An 18,430-nucleotide genomic window follows, 5' to 3' on the forward strand; every position below is an offset into this window, starting at 1 on the left:
CACCGTGATGAACAGGTTGTAGGAACATGTGCCGGTAAGACTGCAGTGGCCCTTCTGCATGAGACGTGCCTTTTTAAGCAGTATTCAAATGTTTCATAAAACAGTTTCAATTCGGCTCTAAAACTGAGCTTTAATAAAGATGATGGAGAAAAAGCTAATTTATCTCCCTTCTCATAAAGAAAACCAACAGCCGTAAACACATTGGGTAAAACTTTTTCTATGCTGTAATGTTTTTCTTCTATAGAAATAAAGCTTTGAAAATGGAAATATGAGGGACGCCGGGGGGGCTCAGTTAGTTGAGCTGACTTTGGCTCAGGTCATGATCTTAGGGTCATGGGATTGATCCCTGCATCAGGCTTCTCCCTCTCCCTCTGATCCTACCCCCACAACTCATGCACTCTCACTCACGCTCTCTTTCTGTCTCTCAAATAAATAAATAAAATCTTAAAAAAAAAAAAAAGGAAATGGAAATATGAAGATAAGAGAGAAGGTGTATTCATTCAAACGGCCCCCGGCAGAGTGACCTCTTCCAGGAGCTGCTTTGGAGCGGCAGCCCCGGGAAGACTCACCGAGGTGGCCAGCCCTGCTGCCCACAGCCAGCTCTACCCCAGACCAGCAGGTGACATGCTGGTCCTTGGCCGCAGACACATAGCGAGGCCACATTCTGAATACAGAATAATCACTATCATCTGCTTGTACCTCATCCAAACCTTTTTTACGGATACCTTTAGTGCACTTATTCCTTCATCTTTTTCTTTTCATCATCTCATACGTCTTGGTGAACAACTCCCCCTTCCTCCTAACAACAGGAATTTAACACCATGCATAATTGGAACTGACATTCAGTGTTCTCAAAGGCTTTCAAATATTTTATTTTGGCAGTGAGGCAGATTTTGTTAATCCTCTCTTAACAGAGGAGGGGGAAATCTGGATATTAAGAAATACTCTTTTTTCACACGATAATTATTTTTGTCTTTTTTAACATAGAAAAACTAGGGAACTGTCCTTATTTTAGGTAAACAAATATGCATGCCTTGAGATGTGGAAAAAAACAGCAAGAGACCCTTTCAGTGTTGCTATTGTTAAACTGTAGTCACTGGAAATTAGTACAAAGCTGTATTCAGTGTTCACATATGTCCTTGTTGTTCTACACGTTTATAGTGAGTTCTACCGGCCAGGGAGCTAGACTCTCAAGAAGGAAAAATCAGTTATTCTCATTTTCTTCCCAGAAAGGAAAACTTTCCAAAGGAAACAGGTTTTCTTCTATGAATGGGGCTTTTCACAAATTGCTCATTCCTGCTGGTAATTTATTTGTACAGAATTCGGGATATTTCTGAATACAGTGAAAATATATTTTTCTTTCATTCTCCAGTTGTCATTATTGTTTGTGGGAGCATAAAGTTATCAAGGCCGATATAACGTAAGATTTTAGAGGAAGCGCTTAACCATCAGAGTGATTCCTTAAGTAAAGCAAGTAAGTTAAAAAAACATTGTTCTAGAGTTAATGTACTATTAAACTAGATATCAGAAATGACAAATACTGTGTATTGCCATCAAAGTTAAAAGTAATTTTTGAAACTGCCTCCTTATTTTAAAAATCTAGAGGCAAAATGAACTGTTAGTTTTTAAATACATATATGTAGAATTCAGAAAATCACGGATATATTCTTCCACGTTCGTTTCTTATCCTCGAATAGTTCTTTCAGTGATTCATAATTAATTCAAAGTTTCACAGATTCACTCACTCATGTATTCATTTCCCTTTCGTAATTTCCACACTGTTATCTCCAGGTCAGACCTTTCCCTTGAATTCCAGCTCTAAATATCCATCTGCCTACTCAATTGCTTCACAAGTATTTTATAGGCACTTCCGATTCAACATGCACCAAAATAAACTCATCATTTCCATCCACAACTTGTCCCTACCTCCCCCCCACCAAAAAAAAAAACACAAAAAAAAACCTAAAAAAGAACAAACAACCCATCCCTCTTCCTGTGTTTCCTGAGTGAATAGAGACCTGTCACCCAGTTGCACAAGCCAGAAACCCAGATGACTTGACGCTGAACTCCCTTCAAAGCTTCCCTCATCTTTATCCACTCTTCCCTCCAGTCCAGTCTCCGTACTGCAGCTAGAGTAATCTCCATAAAAGAGAAATCTGATGGTTCCTACTCAAAATCCTATAGCGGCTTCCCATTGTTCTAAAAGGCAAGACCGAACTCCTGGACCTGGCCTGCCCCCACAGGGTATCCCCGCTATCTCTCCAGTCACATCTCAAGTCAACATTTAACCCAGCCATATTTTGATTGACTTTCGTGGCCTAGGAAGGCCATTCTCCCAATTGATTGTTTGCTCTCTTTTCCACCTTAGTTACTTCTTAAATTTCAGTTCAAATGTCACTTCTTCAGAGATGCCTTCCATGGCCTTATGATAGGGCCATTTCCCGCTTTTGCATGCTTTCTGGAATGATTATCTGTTAATGTATGTCTCTTTCATTAGACTTTAAGCTCCATGAGGACAGAGAACCCCTTGTGCTTTGCTCAGCATTTTATTCCAAATGCCAACCATGTGCTTGGTACATAGAAAATGCTTAAGTAAATATTTAATGACTTCAGTTAAACATCATGGAACATTTGCCATTTGACTGCTTTTCAACACCCAGATGCTTACAAAGTAGATAAAATATTCTTTAAGAAAGTTACAGGAAGAAAGTAAAATCTTTTAAAGTTCTGCTAAATATGGCAAAACATCAGTTAGGAAATCCCTTGGGAATTAAGCTATTTTTAATACAGCTGATCATATAAATCAATAAATTGTCCCAATATTTGTTGGGTGGCTCTTAAGCTGTGCTATTTTTTTTCTCCCTATTATGAAAGGCTTTTGGAAACTTTATTCTTCTTTCTTGTCTACTGCCTCAGTCAATATACTATTTATCAAATTATCAAGATATTTTTATATCTTTAACTTACTTTTCTCATTTTCCTTGACAGTAGGGAACATGTCTAAACAGGGCCTTTTACAAAGAAGGCTATTCGATACATGGTTTATGACTGATTTAATCTGTGGTATACAGATAGAGGGGCTTTAGAAATTATGAAGAAAACGAGAAATTTCAGGTAATTTTATAGGATATCATAAAAGCAAAAATACAGGAACTCCAATAATCTGTTTCTAGCAGGACATGTATGTAAGTATAACAATTTCACATAAAAATTGTAATTTTCCTTCCTTCACATGATATATATATATTAAGGAAAAAATACTTAAAAATTTGTAACATGGCATGATGTGATTTAAAAAAGGCTAAATTTTATATTACATACCAGTTACATTTTCATTTGGTTATAAAGGGGTTTACAGATTATTTGTTTATCATGCCATATGGTTATGTCCTGCCTTGGGTTTTAAATTGTAGCTCAAATAGCAGATACAATTATTTCAATTTTATTCCTGCACTAATTCATGTAAGTAAAGAGAAGCCTAATTTTAAAGAGGCATAATGGGAATTTTAAGAAGGAAGAGAAAAATACTGTTCACTGAGAATTAAAGTTACTTTTTACGTACTCTTGAGTTTAAATGGTAAGGAACTAAGTACCTTGGCAGTGTTCTAGCCATAACATTCACATTCTCACGTTATTTACATAATGAATGGACAGAGGGCAGGGAAGGGAGAAAGAGGCTAAATGAAATATGTGCCCACTGAGCACTCTAATACATAATAACACATCTGTTGTTTACTGCCAATTATTTCTAAGTATACGTTAAAAATTAATACTTTCTGGCATGTTATAAACTACTTCTTGCTTAAGCCGTGGTTATTGTCTGAGGTAGGACAGGGTCAATATAACAAATAACTACTGTTGTTAGATGAGAACCGGGTTGAACCAGGATAGTATTCACCTCTGTGACTTTTGGAAGAGGACACTATTCTGACAAGAGCAGTGATATTTTCTCACTAAAACTGAAATAATCACATGCAAACAATTAAAAAAAAATGCCATAAGCATCCTAAAACCTATAATAATGCACAGCAGGCAAAGAATTTTGGTCTGTTTGTATAATACTTAAAGGTTTGCAAAAGGTACCATTTTTTCTTCATTAATGCATTATAAAGAAATGAATCAGAGAAAAATAAAAATGTAAAATGAACATTTTCATTTTCTTTGAAATGCTGGTGAAACAACTTGTGATTATTTTTCTAGAAAGTTCTTAGTCATCTAATGGCATTCAATCAGCACTTTGGACAGCAGATAAAAGACCGATTTCATTTTTTCATTAATTTATCCATTTATTTAGTCATTCACATGTCAGATGTTTATCAAACTCCCACTATGTGAAAAGTACCCAATAAAAAATGTTCGCAGAAAATCTGCAGTATTTCTTTCCCACACAAAGCAAATCACACTGTGCAATGAAAAAAAGTTCAGCCTTAAAAGGTCGATCGAAGAATACAAAACAGTCAAGTATTTCTTTTCCATAACAAAAATATCTATTCATAAGAAATATAAATAAGTGTACCAGACCAAAAACTGTAACTATTCTCTCCAAGCCATCTTATAAATATTTAATATTTAATATAATAGAGGTCATTTTATTCTATAATACATAACTTTACATTAGAAGGAAATGACCTTTTGTATACTAAACAAAATAGCAATTGACTGACATCTCTTTCGTGTCACTTTAGTTCCATAGACGACATTATTTCTCCAACAATCCGGCACGATCCACTGGCATTATTAACTAGCAACATTAGTTGCAACACCAAGTTATTCAGTTCAGTAGATAATTATTTTCATTGACAAGTCAGAAGCCCAGAGACCTCTGGGGGAAAATATAACCCACTATAAATTATGATAAATTATGCATACATTTAATTTTACTTATCTCTTTAAATCAATTGGTCTGCAAAATAGGATACTATTTGCAAGATACAATTCCTAAAGATCTATAACTTATTTGGGAAACATATGATCAATTTAAATGCAGAAAAACCCTGCAGATGAGATTTTGAATGCCATTCATTTCAAGGTCACTTTCTTCATTCCATTATAAGAATTCTAACACAAGAGTGTGGTACAATGAAAATGCCAGAAATGGTGGTAGTCTGCCCAATCTCGGCGGTATCATCAGCCCTAGCACAGTTCTCCGCATACAGCAGACTCCCAGTAAAATCAAAGTTACACAGTGTGCTTTTATTTGGTTCCTTATAGTTTGAAGCAATAATGTTAGAATTATTAGAATTATAGAAAATAAAACATTGGAGAATGTCTTAGAGCCACCTGAATTTATGAGGAAAATACAGCAAGACCATTTTTCGAAGTCTGTGTGAGAAAAGAAGGTCATCTTTCATTCTCTCTTTCTCTGTAAGAGACTCTATCTACTGTGTTAGCAAACCCTAATGGCTTTACCTTCAGCATACACCTAGAATCTGGCCACTTCTCAGGATCTCCACCACTGCCATCCAGGTCCAAATCCCATTGTTTCTCATTTAGATTATTTCAAAAGCTCTCAAACCGGTCTGTCTTCTGCACTTGCCCTCTTAAAGTCTATTAAAAAAAAAAATCCAACTGATCTTTCAAACCCTGGGACAGATCAAGTTAGTTCTCAAAAGCCCCCATGTCATACAGAATAAAGGCAAAGCCCTTTCAATGACTTACAAGGTCTTCATGATCTGGCCACCTAATAACTAAGCTCATTTTCTATCTCCCTTGTTGGTCTTTTTTAGACACACCTAGCTGCTCCCATCTCAGGGCCTTTATGTCCTTGCTACACCCACTGCTAGTAAGGTTCTCACTGATAATCACATGGCTCACTCCTTTATCTCCTGGGTCTTCTCTACAAAGTAGTGTCCACTCCAGCCTCCCATTCCCTTTTATCCTATTTTGTTACTCAGTATATCATTTATTATCATGTACGATATTTTATATTTACTTGCTTTCCCTCAGTTTTGTAAGCTCCAGAGGGCAGGGCTTTGTTTAAGTTCACTGTTGAAGGTCTCCCCAAAATATGCTTCTTTGGCATAAGGATTATTTTCAGCTGATTATTTTTTAGAAACAGTGGATATAGAGGAAGCTTTACAACTGAGTAGAAGTTACCCTTTTGTAAGAGATATTTACAAGGGAGCTCTCCAATTATAAGACTGTCTCCCTCCCTATGTCAAGAAGAGAAGGTGGGCTCTAAATCTCTAGAAACTCTTATCAGTAGAGAAGACACTGACTTAAATCTGTGTAACAATCCCGCCCTTGTTTACTGCTTTGCCTGATAACTTCCCACAACTGGCCTCCCTCCTGCCCTCTACACATCTTCTTTAATCTTTAGCTGGAGTTGGTATTTAAGGTGGTGGCTTGGGCCATCTTGGGAAGTTACTTACTTTTCCTGGGTCTCTCCCATGTATTTACAGGAGGCATACATGCTATTTAACTTATGTTTTTCCCCTGTTAACCTTTTATTACAGGGGTGTCTCAGGCAAAAACCTAGAAGATTAGAGGGCAAATTAGTTTTCCTCTCCTATACCACCATAGCCACAGTATCTAGAGGAGTGCCCGGCCCGAACATACCCAGGACTGGGAACACAGATGAAAGAGTAATGGGAGTAAGGGGGCAAACTATGGGCTGGAGATAGAGATCAGCCGCCTAGAGATACCTAGGCTTTAACTAGAGTGAGGATGTGGCCTTGCTGACACCGTGTTTGGTACAAGAAATGTTTAGCCCAATGTTTAAAACATTAAACAAAATCACACAGCTGTACAGATACTCCCTGAATGGTGTTGTATGGTCCACACTACCATGTTAGCAAGAAAATGAGCTCTCAGATTCAACCAGGTCCAAGCCTGTTTGGACACTGTTAGAAAGTCTGGGGACCACGGTAAAATACATGGAGATACCCTGCATTTGCTCCTCCTTTATATGGCCATCTTTTCCTGAAAAGTTTCTGTACCCTTAGCAAACTAGATCAGTGAATTTAATCTTACAATGGTGTGGACATGTGTGGCCTCTTCCAGTTATGTTGTCGTCCCTTTGAAATGTTGTGGGGATATTTCACAGTGGAGAACCTTGAGATACTTCTTTTCTACTCAAGTACAGTTGCCTTCTCTAATACAAATCAGTGTGTCAGAGAGAATATCATCATCTTCATTTTATATTGGAAGAAACAGAAGCATAATAAGTAACTTCATTCATTCATCCATGCAATGATTATTTTTTTACTGATCACCAACTAGACGCTGGTAACTGTTCTCTGTATTGAGGAATGAACAAAAAAAGTCAATATCCTCATGCAACTTACATTCTAGTTGAGGGAGAGACAAAAAGCAAACCAGTATTTTATGTCTATATACACACACACCACTTTTATACATATACATATATTTATACATGTACATATATGCATATGTAGATATAAATACAATAAATGTCAGGTCATGATAAGGACTGATGAAAAATAAAGCAGGGGAAAGGTTATAGGGAATGCCATGATGGGGGTTGGGGAGAGTTCCAAAGTCACACAATTAACATGGCATAGAGCCAGGATTCAAACAGAGAGCATTCCATTGTCAAATCTGCGGTCTTAACCACTATGCTGAAGCTGCTAAGTGGCTCTGCAAATGCTAACCTTCCAGTCTATCAGAGTTGGCAGTGCAGAGACAGTCTGATTGGGACAGAAACACTTTAAAAAGGAAACCTGAGAATGAAAAGGGCTTGTCGTGGTGCTCTGTATCTAATACAGAATGAACAATATTTGAAAACAAAAATTGAGCAAATCCGTGCCCCCCCCCCCCGCCCTGTAATTCTCAAATTTAATAAGGTGAGTCAATGCCTGGTAAATGTCATAGGCTTGGGTTCTCTAGGCCCATATGTTGACTGTTCAGACTGTGCCTTGGAGGCCAGAGAATAGGAAGCAATTTGCAAGAAGGTTAGACTTGTTTTTATGTCATCCATGTTCTAACAGATTTCTTAGAGGCCACAATCTCCATTTCACCAAGACTAATTAGAAAAAGCTAGCTACTCCAGCATAAATCAGGCTTGACTTGAGAATGTGAAGACCACCATGTCACCTAAATCTCAACTCCACAGTTCTGAGTGTTATCTCCTGCCCGTTATTTAGACTCCGTATGAGCTAGGATTCAAGAAGACTACATGGACCAACTGCAGGAAAGAGTCAAGCTGGCACCCCTACACCATGGAACCGCGGGGGAATGAATCATCCCAGGAAAATATGGAGATAACACTCGTAAAGGATTCTCTTATCCCTGTGATAGGCTTTCTCTAAATCAGTATTAATGGTTTTAGGTTTTGCTTCATAAGTGAAATCTCCACATGGTTGATCATACTCACAAATGAGAAGAAATTGGAAATAATATCCAACATATAGTTGAAATGTTTTGCTTAGATTCCCAGGCTTTGTCATTAACTCAATTTAGAAGTGAATCTTCCCCTTACTAGCTGTATGACACTGGACAAGTTACGTACTTTCTATTGTGGCTCAATTTCTCCTGCTATAAATGGAGATGAGTGGTACTATTCTCACTGAAACATGAGGACTAAATAAGACAGTGAATGTACTTGCCAAATAGTAAGCACTCGATGAATGCATGGTACCCTTTTGGGGATCCTGCTTCATATATGTCCCATCCTCTGAGAATCATCCCCTCACACACCGAGATAGGCTCCTGTAAATCTATGTAACAATGATCCTGCATATTCTCCTCTAACCATCTTATTGATTAAAACACCTAATATAAGCTAGGCCAATCAATTCTTTCTGCCAAGAATTTGAAGTTAGACCTCAAAGACTAATTAGTTATCTGCAGATGTTAGGTCTGGGATGTTATATTGATTTAAATGTCACTTGAGAGCCCTTTGCAAATGGGGCAGAGGAATGCAGTCTTCAGAACAAGAGGGAAATGAAGCAGTGAAAGAGAAAGAGGAAATAATGAAAGACCAAGTGAACACAGAGGAAAAGACAGAAAGAGATGCTGCCTTGGTCCCTGAACACTTCCCAGTTCCTAATTCCAATGGCTCCCAAGGCGGGCTGAGATTCCTGTGTCCTGAGTTCTATGAGAAAATTCTATTTTCTTATAATAAATGTCCTATTGCTTAAGTTAGCTTAAGCTGTTTCTGTTCTTTGTAATCAAAGAGGTCCTTAGAAAAAGTGGTAACCTAAACATTTGTATTAATTTAATGGAAAAGCTCACGTTTTGACATTCTGAACCAGGAATGTATTTATTGTAATTAACTGATTGAAAGTGAGAAATAATAGAGAAGAGGTATAGGCCAATTTCCCCCCATCATTTCTATGTAACATAGCTCAAAGCTAGCCCTAACCAAACCATAAAATAGCTTTAATGTGCAGCTATTCCCTTCTCTCCCACCCTTCTCATTCTCAAGGAGTGTTTACTGGAGGGCCCTAAATTCCTGAGCAGTGTCTTACATATGCTGTGTCTTTCCTACCAGTAACCATAAATCAAAACTTATCTGTCCTTTGACCCTTTCCCCCAAATCCCTCATTTTTGTTTTCTAAGAAGGCAGCTAGATACTCCAGTACATTAACAGAAGCCAACATGTTAATTGATTGTAGTATAAGAGAAGGCCTTTTTTTTCATTCCTGGAAACATGCATGTGACTTTAGGGAAAAAAATCCCTTAATTAAAATGAGTGAAACTAGTGATGGGAAATTCTGAAACTGAATAAAGTAGCAGGATAATTTTTAGAAAGGTGCTTTTGTGATACCTTTTGTATGATAATCACACTGCATATGCAAATACCAAACTGCAGTAGAAAAAGAAAAAAGGTTAGAGAAGGACTGCATATTTTTGACATATTTGAAATTATTGAGCACTCCTTTCTGTACTGTAGCAGAATTGGTTTAGAGGCTAAAAATAAAAGTACAGCTCAATATATTCAAAATTGTAATCAAATGTTGGAACAAGAAAATCAGTCATAAATGCTTAGTCAACTAACCGAGATTATCACATTTCTATGCTAATCCTGTGTTTTTAATTAACGGATAAAGCAGAAGGGGGGTATCTAAACAATAGTGTGTGAAAAAATACAAAAATAAATTTTCAAGTTCTAATTAAATGGAGAGGCAGTTAACAAAATACTGCTTCATTCCAGCAACTCTTTATCAAAAACAACAAAAAACACCTAGGTATATCTTTCTAAAATTACATTTCACAGGCTTCCACAACCTCTTCTCACTCATGAACATAAAGAGTCCAGATGTTAAATATAAGCTGAGCCATCACACCGAATACCACCTGGCCTTCTTCCCCGAATCTCCTAATTGGTCAGAAGATGCATTTCTTACGGAAGGCAGCTGAGTCCAGGGCAGTGATTCAGAGTATGAGATCGAGAACCAGAGTGCCAGGATCCGTATCTAGGAGCTGCTACTTTCTTTTCATATCATCTTGGGCAGGATAATCAACCTCCCTTCCATAAGTTTCCGCATGTATAAAATGGGACTAACAATAATACCTACTGTTGTGTTGAGGATTTATTCATTCACCAGTCAGTGCTTGGCACTGTGCCAGGTTTTTGGAATCCAACAGTGAACAATACGGGTAAAAATCACTGCCCTCATGAAGCTTACATTCTCAGATATTGCGTCTAAAGCACATAATTAGCACGATGCCTAGTCCTCACGAACTCATGAAGGGCAGCTGTTGGGATTACAAACACTTGAATGAGATGGAGTAAAACACCCACATTCAAATGACTGGGAATGCGTTGGGAGGAAGTCAGCACATCTAAGATCTATGGAGCAGTGGCTCTGCCACTGTTTAGATAACCTTCATGTAATCTCTGGGCCACAATTACTTAACCTGTAAATTGATCTTAAATTGTATCTGTAAATTGCCTTTTACTGAATAAATGGCAATTCATGAGAGACATAAAAGGTGAAGTTCTAAAAACATTAAAGGAAATATTTCACTTTGCCTATTTTAGCTTTATCTTACCATTTACATGATATGAAGATGCATTAAGCACAAGAATACATTTTTAGTACACTGAAAGCATAGGGAGAGCTCTAATGCTAGGTTATCAGCTGTAGCTATAAAAATGTAGAGGAAAACCTTCAAGAATCACTGGAAAAAAGTAGATGATCAATATCATACCCAAATCTTTAGTTTCATAAAGTATGAAATCACAAAAAAAATTAAAATGAGACAGAAGCAGCATCTTACATTTATCTTAAAAAGTACATATTCCTTAGCCTAGTCAGAAGTCACTGGGTTGAACAATGTCTTTCTAGAACATACTTAAGTGAAATGTAATATTGTTTCTTTTGGGACAATCTTAGCTTTCCTAAATTAGTTTTTCTAATGAAATTTAAAAACAAAATCAGTCCCATTCCTACTCCTTTTCATAACATTATTCATTTTTCAGGGTTTTGTAAATTTTGTTCAAATTACTTTTCTTTTCCGGTTAAAAACCATAGCATTTTAACTTTCTTAAAATCATCCCACTGTACAGCTAGATACTCCTGCAGTTTAGCCAAATTAAATGGCATACATGGCCCCTGGTGAGAATGACCCTGTTTACCTGCTCCGTCCTTTGGACTTCCCGTTCTGATAATATTGAACTCTATAGTTTCATGACTAAGTGCTGCTCTCTCATGAAAAACATTGTTAAGTTTGCTTTCAACCTTCCTTCAGCTGGAATATTCTTTCCCCTGCTATTCAGCAACACACCCATCTACCAAGTCTCTCTCAAACAGTATCTTCTGCAATTATGGACTGCTCTCACCATAGCCCTGATTACTCCCACCATAACCCACACACTAAAAGGTCGTATTAGACCCTCTTAATATCACTCTCGTGGCATCTTGCACATATTATCACTAAATTGATTATCTCTTTGCATAATCATTAATTTGTGTTACATCTACCCGATGGCAGGGACAACGATATTCTTGTTGACATCAGCCTGGCACAGAGTAGGCAACTGTTCACATTTGTGAAGCACTGGAAATATCTTCGTTCTCAATGGATAAACAAAATCCTTATTAAACAATAAATCTCATCTAATGGGCTTCAATTTGTAGAGTTATTAGCCTTACTCCATAACAACAAAACTTCTCTGTGGTAAAGCGACCAAAAACAAAGAGAAATCAGTCCAAGATTTAAAATTAGAACATAAAATCATTTCCTACAAGCATCTCTCCAAAAACACCTTTTCTGGTTTTAACACAGAATATCATGAAATTAAGAAATGCTTCCAAAACTCCCCATAGATTGGTCTTTAACACAAACACATACCAATCAAAAGCTTATCCTTTCTTTACTTTCCACAGACACCAAAGAACAGGGCAGAAAGCCAACTTCTAGAAATAAACCCAAATAAAAATAAATCTTGCAGTAAGATTCATCAGCAATAAAACCGTAAACGCCATTCCCACTTATATCTAGTATAATGTCAAGCTTCAATCCACTTAACATCAAAATTAATCAGGTTTAATGCTTCTTCTAGAGTGACATCTAACAATCTAGTAACATACCATTGTAAGTACACACACAGCCCAAAGTTTATCGGTATACTTCAAGTCTTCACATAAAGCACAATTTGGAAAGAAAATCTCACATTGGTCTATAGCATAATTATAAAGAAAATGCAGTTGATTACAACTAAACACAAAATATCCAGCAATTCACTAGCTATAAAGAGAAATAGTTTCAATTAGAAACTTAAAGTATCAAGAGAACCCTTCTGGACGTTAAGTGGAAATTACAACAAGAACATTTTCCAAAAGCAGGCCATTTCTTTATGCAATTACTTCTTTCTATTTTGTGGCTGTCATGCTTGTTTATCTATAACGAAACATTGCTCTGCTCTTCTCACAGTGATCAAAAAATAAAACAAAGCTAAAGAAAGAAAGTGTGTCCCCCCAAACTGAAGATACTATTTTGAGGAGACACAATTAGAAATATTTTCAAGTATTGAATTCCAGGGACTTCTAATCACTGAACAGGATAATACATATAAGTTCATATAAAATTTAAAGCACATTAAAAATTTTTGCTTTGATGTGTGGGACAAAGACTTCATAATTCATAGACATGCATATATTTTTAGTAATATTTGGGGATGTCAAGAATAGGGCTGGGTGCCTTTCTTCACTACCTGAAGACTGAAACTTTCGATCATGTTCAGATTAATCAATTTTTAAAATACCTCACTAGAAATTTTTCTAATGAGGAAAAATGCTTTTCACTGTAGTGAATACTATATTTTTATATTTATATATTTGGTATTTCTTTTTTTTTTTTTTTTTTTTTTTAAAGATTTTATTTATTTATGTGACAGAGAGACAGCCAGCGAGAGAGGGAACACAGCAGGGGGAGTGGGAGAGGAAGAAGCAGGCTCATAGCAGAGGAGCCCGATGTGGGACTCGATCCTGGCACGCCGGGATCACGCCCTGAGCCGAAGGCAGACGCTTTAACGACTGCGCTACCCAGGCGCCCCTATATTTGGTATTTCTTAGGAGAAAAAACATACAAAATGACTTGAGTGCATCTTTTTACTATAAATCAATTGAAATCCATTGCAATTACTATTACTACCCCAGGAATAGTTTCATAGGATGAAACATAAGAATAGGGTTCTACAGTACGACTCACTTCTATAAAAAATTCAACACAAAAAATATTTTCTCAACATAGTGTCACATATTGGTGAGGTACTGAAATGCAAAGGAAAAGAAAATGAACTCATCCAAGAGCACTTAAGTAAATTTCAAGAGTAACGAAAGACCACTGGCTAGAGGTATCATAAAATTCACCCACTAATCAGGATCAACAGGGAAAATTAGAATAGCAGATAGTTTAGAAGAAATCAGTGGAAGTGTTGGTCGGAAAACATTACACTGTTGCTATATATAGCTAATAAGGAAAATCATATAAAAAAGAAAAGGATTTATTAAAATAAAGACAAAAAATATTCTATGCCACGATGATAAATTTGGGGCTTGCGTATTAATGCTTATCAGTGCCCTAACAGATGTGACTATCGATCAATGGACTCTTTGTTGCTGATCCTGGAATCCTTCTCAATACACAAGACAGAAAGCCACTACCAATCACTGAAAATTGGCACTGAAATCTATTTGTCAAACCTGTTCTCAGTGATATTGTTTAAGATATTCTATCAGGAACCTTTCCCACAGGCAAACAGTACAGGTACAACTTTCTAGGATAGGTGCTCAAGCAGGGGTTGACATTCAAAAATTTGTGAATGCATAACAATTCTTAACAAGGAGAGTGGAAACATAACATTAGAGCAGATAATGTTATGATTTGGTGAGTGGAATAAATTTTTTAAAAGCTGTCATCTACAACTTAGAATGGTTTCAATTCTGATGATACAGTCCTTAAAAAAATAGTCATCTATTTGCAAGAAAAGCAAACACTACAAAAGTAGCAAGAAACTGAAACAATTCCTTCAACCACAACGCAACAGAAATTAGAGATTGCTACTGATCACTGACAATTAAGTAGTTTCAATAATGTTTATTCACTGTAATTTAAAGCTATAGTTTAATGGTTTGAAAAAAAAAAAATCTGAGACACAACGAATAACTGAAGTAGAGAATTTGATGCCTGAAGTAGCTTTAACGCCTGAGCAGCCAAAGTTATAGATGTCCCCTAAGTGAGAACAAAACCCTTCGTTGTCACTTCTAACAAAAACTGTTTTCTTCTTCTAATGAAATTAATGATAATGCAATTCTTGTCCAAAATCAAATACTTTTAAAAAATCTTTAAAAATTGGAGAAAGACAATTATCAATTATCATATGGTTTTACTCATATGAAGAATAGAAGAAACAGTGAAGAGAACCATCAGGGAAAGGAGGGAAAACTGTATGGGAAGAAATCAGAGAAAGAAACAAGGCATAAGAGACTCTTAACTATGGGAAACAAACTGAGGGTTGCCGAAGGGGAGGTGGATGGGGGGATGGGATAACTGGGTGATGGGCATTAAAGAGGGCATGTGAAATGATGTTACACCCAACTGATGAATTGTTGAACATTACATCTGAAACTAATGATGTACTATGCATTGGCTAATTGAATTTAAATTAAAAAAAAAAAAACCCTGAATTATAAAAATAAATAAATAAATAAATAAAAGTATCTATTATAATGTGATTTGATCTCTAGTCATAGAAAGTAAAACAAAAATACAAGGACAGTGGTTAAGTATTAGTTGTCTTAATTTCCAGAAATACAATATCTTTACTGAAATGTACTTTAAAATATATGTGATCATTGAGTTATATTGGAAACAAAAGCTGTAATTTCAGTTTTAGAATAAAACTGAATATGTGGCAAAATTTTTTGGAAAAATTAAGTAATCAGTTTGATAAAGTAGGCAGTTAGCCAGACATGAGCAAGTAGCAGGTGTTTTCTGACTTTTAAGAAGGGCGGAAACCAAGTTTCAAACAGCCAGGAAAAACTCTGGGGGCACACACATGTAGTCTTCCCTAAAACTGCTGCCTTACAATAACCTATAGCTTCATGAGAACACATTTATATTGTGGTCTTGACCCCACATTCCCCTTGCAGGAGGACGGCTCTACGAAAGCTCTGATAAGGCCGCATAGGGCCAAAAACTGCCCCTCCCTATTGTAGGAGGAGACCTTTGAGGATTGGAGGCAACCCTAGTCAGAGAGCAGCCTAGCTATGACCCATAACCCTTGCAAGCATAAAAAAGAAAGACCACCCTGCCCCTGGTGCAGTTGCCATCCCTGGGTCTGCCGCTAGTCCACCTTGAGAGCGTACTTTTGCTTTCATTGCTATCAAACTCTTGTTTACTTGAGAGTTTGGCTCTAAATTCTTTCTTGGCCCAACTCAAAAACAGAGGCAGGGGGTGAGGCAGATGGGACACGCCACTGACACACTAAGATCAAACAATATACATTTCAGGTGAAGGTACTTTTGTTCTGCTATGTAAGTATACATTATACAATTTTACCAGAATGTTAAATCAAAGCCTGCTTAATGAAACACATCAGAGAAAAACATACATCAATACCTGAACCAATTTAGATAAAGTCCATAATAGTTCAATCTGACAATGAACTCTGTTCCATGTTAAATAGTATTACGTGCTATTTCCAGAGAATAAAAACTGTATCAATGGCCCCAAGTCATTTTGCTTACATACACTGAGCCATATTTAGGATCTCACATGCATTCGGCAAGACATCTTAAGCTGTACTGACATTTCGCAGGAAAGAACATTTTCAGCTACAAGCAATGAAAACCACAATCTATAAAAGCATTACAACCAAGTCACTGCTCTTAACGTAATTAGACAAAGTTTTCTAAAATCTCCCTTGAAATAACTAGTATGCTAATATCTTCTACCCTTGGCCAATTCACTGTCATGAACTGTTGTTTTACTATTATGTTCTTCCATGACTTTACAAGTAATTTCTTTGCAAAATGAGAACAGGGAGCAGATGAAACAATCCTATTTGGCTATAAGATTGTAGCTGATTACGTGACTAACTTGTGGTACATCTTATCAGTAGGTCCTTCATGATTATAATACAATAGATTTTAATCAGGGAGTAGCTCATTGTCTTATGAGGCGTACTTACCTCAGGTAAGAAGGAAAACAAGTGTTTCTGTAAACTGTTATATGAACAACTATCCAAGAAGGCTTTCCCACAAAACATGAAAACCAACAAGAAAATATGTAAGTTTTGTGAAAGAACTTCATTGCTGTATTGCAGCAAATATGTCACTTTTCTAGCATTCTACTGATAAAACCAGAAAATGTTTAAAAAATGTTCTTACCTGTGTATACAGTTTTTACTCTCGAGATAGGACATACCAGAAGCAGCATCTAATGAAAATTTCACTAATTGTTTGAGTTTTATTTCATCCTTCTTCTTTCTCAGAAAGGACAGGAAATCACCTCCTACGAGAATTGACAGACAACAGTGAGCTATAATCATGCTGTACTGACTGCTAGAGATACCTGACAACACCCAAGGAATTAGCATTCAGCCATGCTTTCTGCCATTTTGTTCGAGGTGAGGATAAAACAAACGATGAAAAGAACACAGCTATTAGAAAACAGATACCATAAACTTACCCAGATTCAGTTTAAGTACTTTGTTTCACGCTGTACATTATCCAACACGTAATAATATTAAAACAAAATCATACAATTCCTCTGTTGCAATTTCTCACTGATTTGCCTGGCTAAAATTTTCTGCCAAATTTTATTTTCTCTAATACCAAATAAAAGATTATAACTATAAAGAGTTTAAAATGTAAATGATATCAAATTAATTATCTGATTCAGTGACTACTTAATAATTAAATCACTGATGGTAGAGGGGGTGGGGGAAAGGGGGAAGAGCTATGGTTTTGATAAGATTTAATTGCTGAGCCAAATTGCATTTTGTGCATCAAATGGACTTCAGTGATGTCTTAGAGCAACTCTTTAAACCAGTCATGGTCCAAAAGAAATAGAACATACAGTAACTGTAAATTATCTGGTAGTCACATTTGGAAAAGTAACAACAAAAAGCTAAAATTCATTTTAATAATATATTTTTTCTTTAGCCCAATATATCCAAAATATATTATATCAATATGTATTATTACAAAATTATAGTGGAAATATTTTACATTTTATCATCCTAAGTCTTTAAAATACATTGTTTATTTTACATTTTGTGAGACATCTCATATATTTCATCTGTATTTAGATTTCATAAAATGTATGGTTGAAACAGAAGCTTCATATACATATGTTGTTTCAAACATGTTTAAAATTTTCTAGTAACTCAATCATATCCATTTTAAATTGAGTACTAGCCACATTTCCAAAGCTGAGGAGCCATCTATCACCAGTCACAACCATATTAAAATGGTGTCGACCTTCAACTGTGCATTCATTCTTCACATCGCGTTAAAGGCTATCTGAAGGCTTGATTATTCTTCCTTGATAGTGTAGAGTGTAATTGCATTTTTTTAAAAAAAGTTAAATATATTAGAATGAATGTTCTCTCAAAACAATCATTCCCACTTTCTCTTTCTATTAGGCCCTCAGATTCTAAACCAGAATTTTGCAAGAGGGATTAGCATTTAATTGCCATTTCCTGAATTCTGTAATCCTTGTCACCAGGGACCCAGGCTTCCTTAAATAGAACAACTCTAGAGGTGAAGACTTAATGGCTCTTTAATGAGAGTACCTGGAAAATAAACACTTGCCTAACTCTACTTCTAATGTTGTCCTTCTCTTACTTCTTCTCTTATTCACAAATCAAGTGTTAGGCAAATTTGGTGGGCCATTTACAGAATCAACAGCTATATGCTTAAAAATAATCTTAATGGTGTCAGATAATTTCTTTTTTCTGTTCTTTTAAAGAGAATATCAAATGTATTCAATTACTAGGAAGATTACTGAAACA

The 18,430-nt window shown here is 36.2% G+C and overlaps 1 protein-coding gene across 3 annotated transcripts in view; it reads right to left on the minus strand.

The window, feature by feature from the left end:
* The window catches only part of FER (FER tyrosine kinase), a 437,115-nt gene that overhangs the window by 93,211 nt on the left and 325,474 nt on the right, over positions 1–18,430 (minus strand). For all 3 annotated transcript variants that reach the window (XM_045808269.2, XM_045808262.2, XM_087861935.1), the window contains one exon: positions 16,803–16,926. In XM_045808269.2, coding sequence (XP_045664225.1) covers positions 16,803–16,926 — 124 coding nt within the window. The remainder of the gene's footprint in view (positions 1–16,802; positions 16,927–18,430) is intronic.

Source organism: Ursus americanus, chromosome 5, assembly GCF_024610735.1.
Source record: "Ursus americanus isolate L20-20 chromosome 5, mUrsAme1.1.p, whole genome shotgun sequence".
In the NCBI taxonomy this organism is placed as follows: Eukaryota; Metazoa; Chordata; class Mammalia; order Carnivora; family Ursidae; genus Ursus; species Ursus americanus.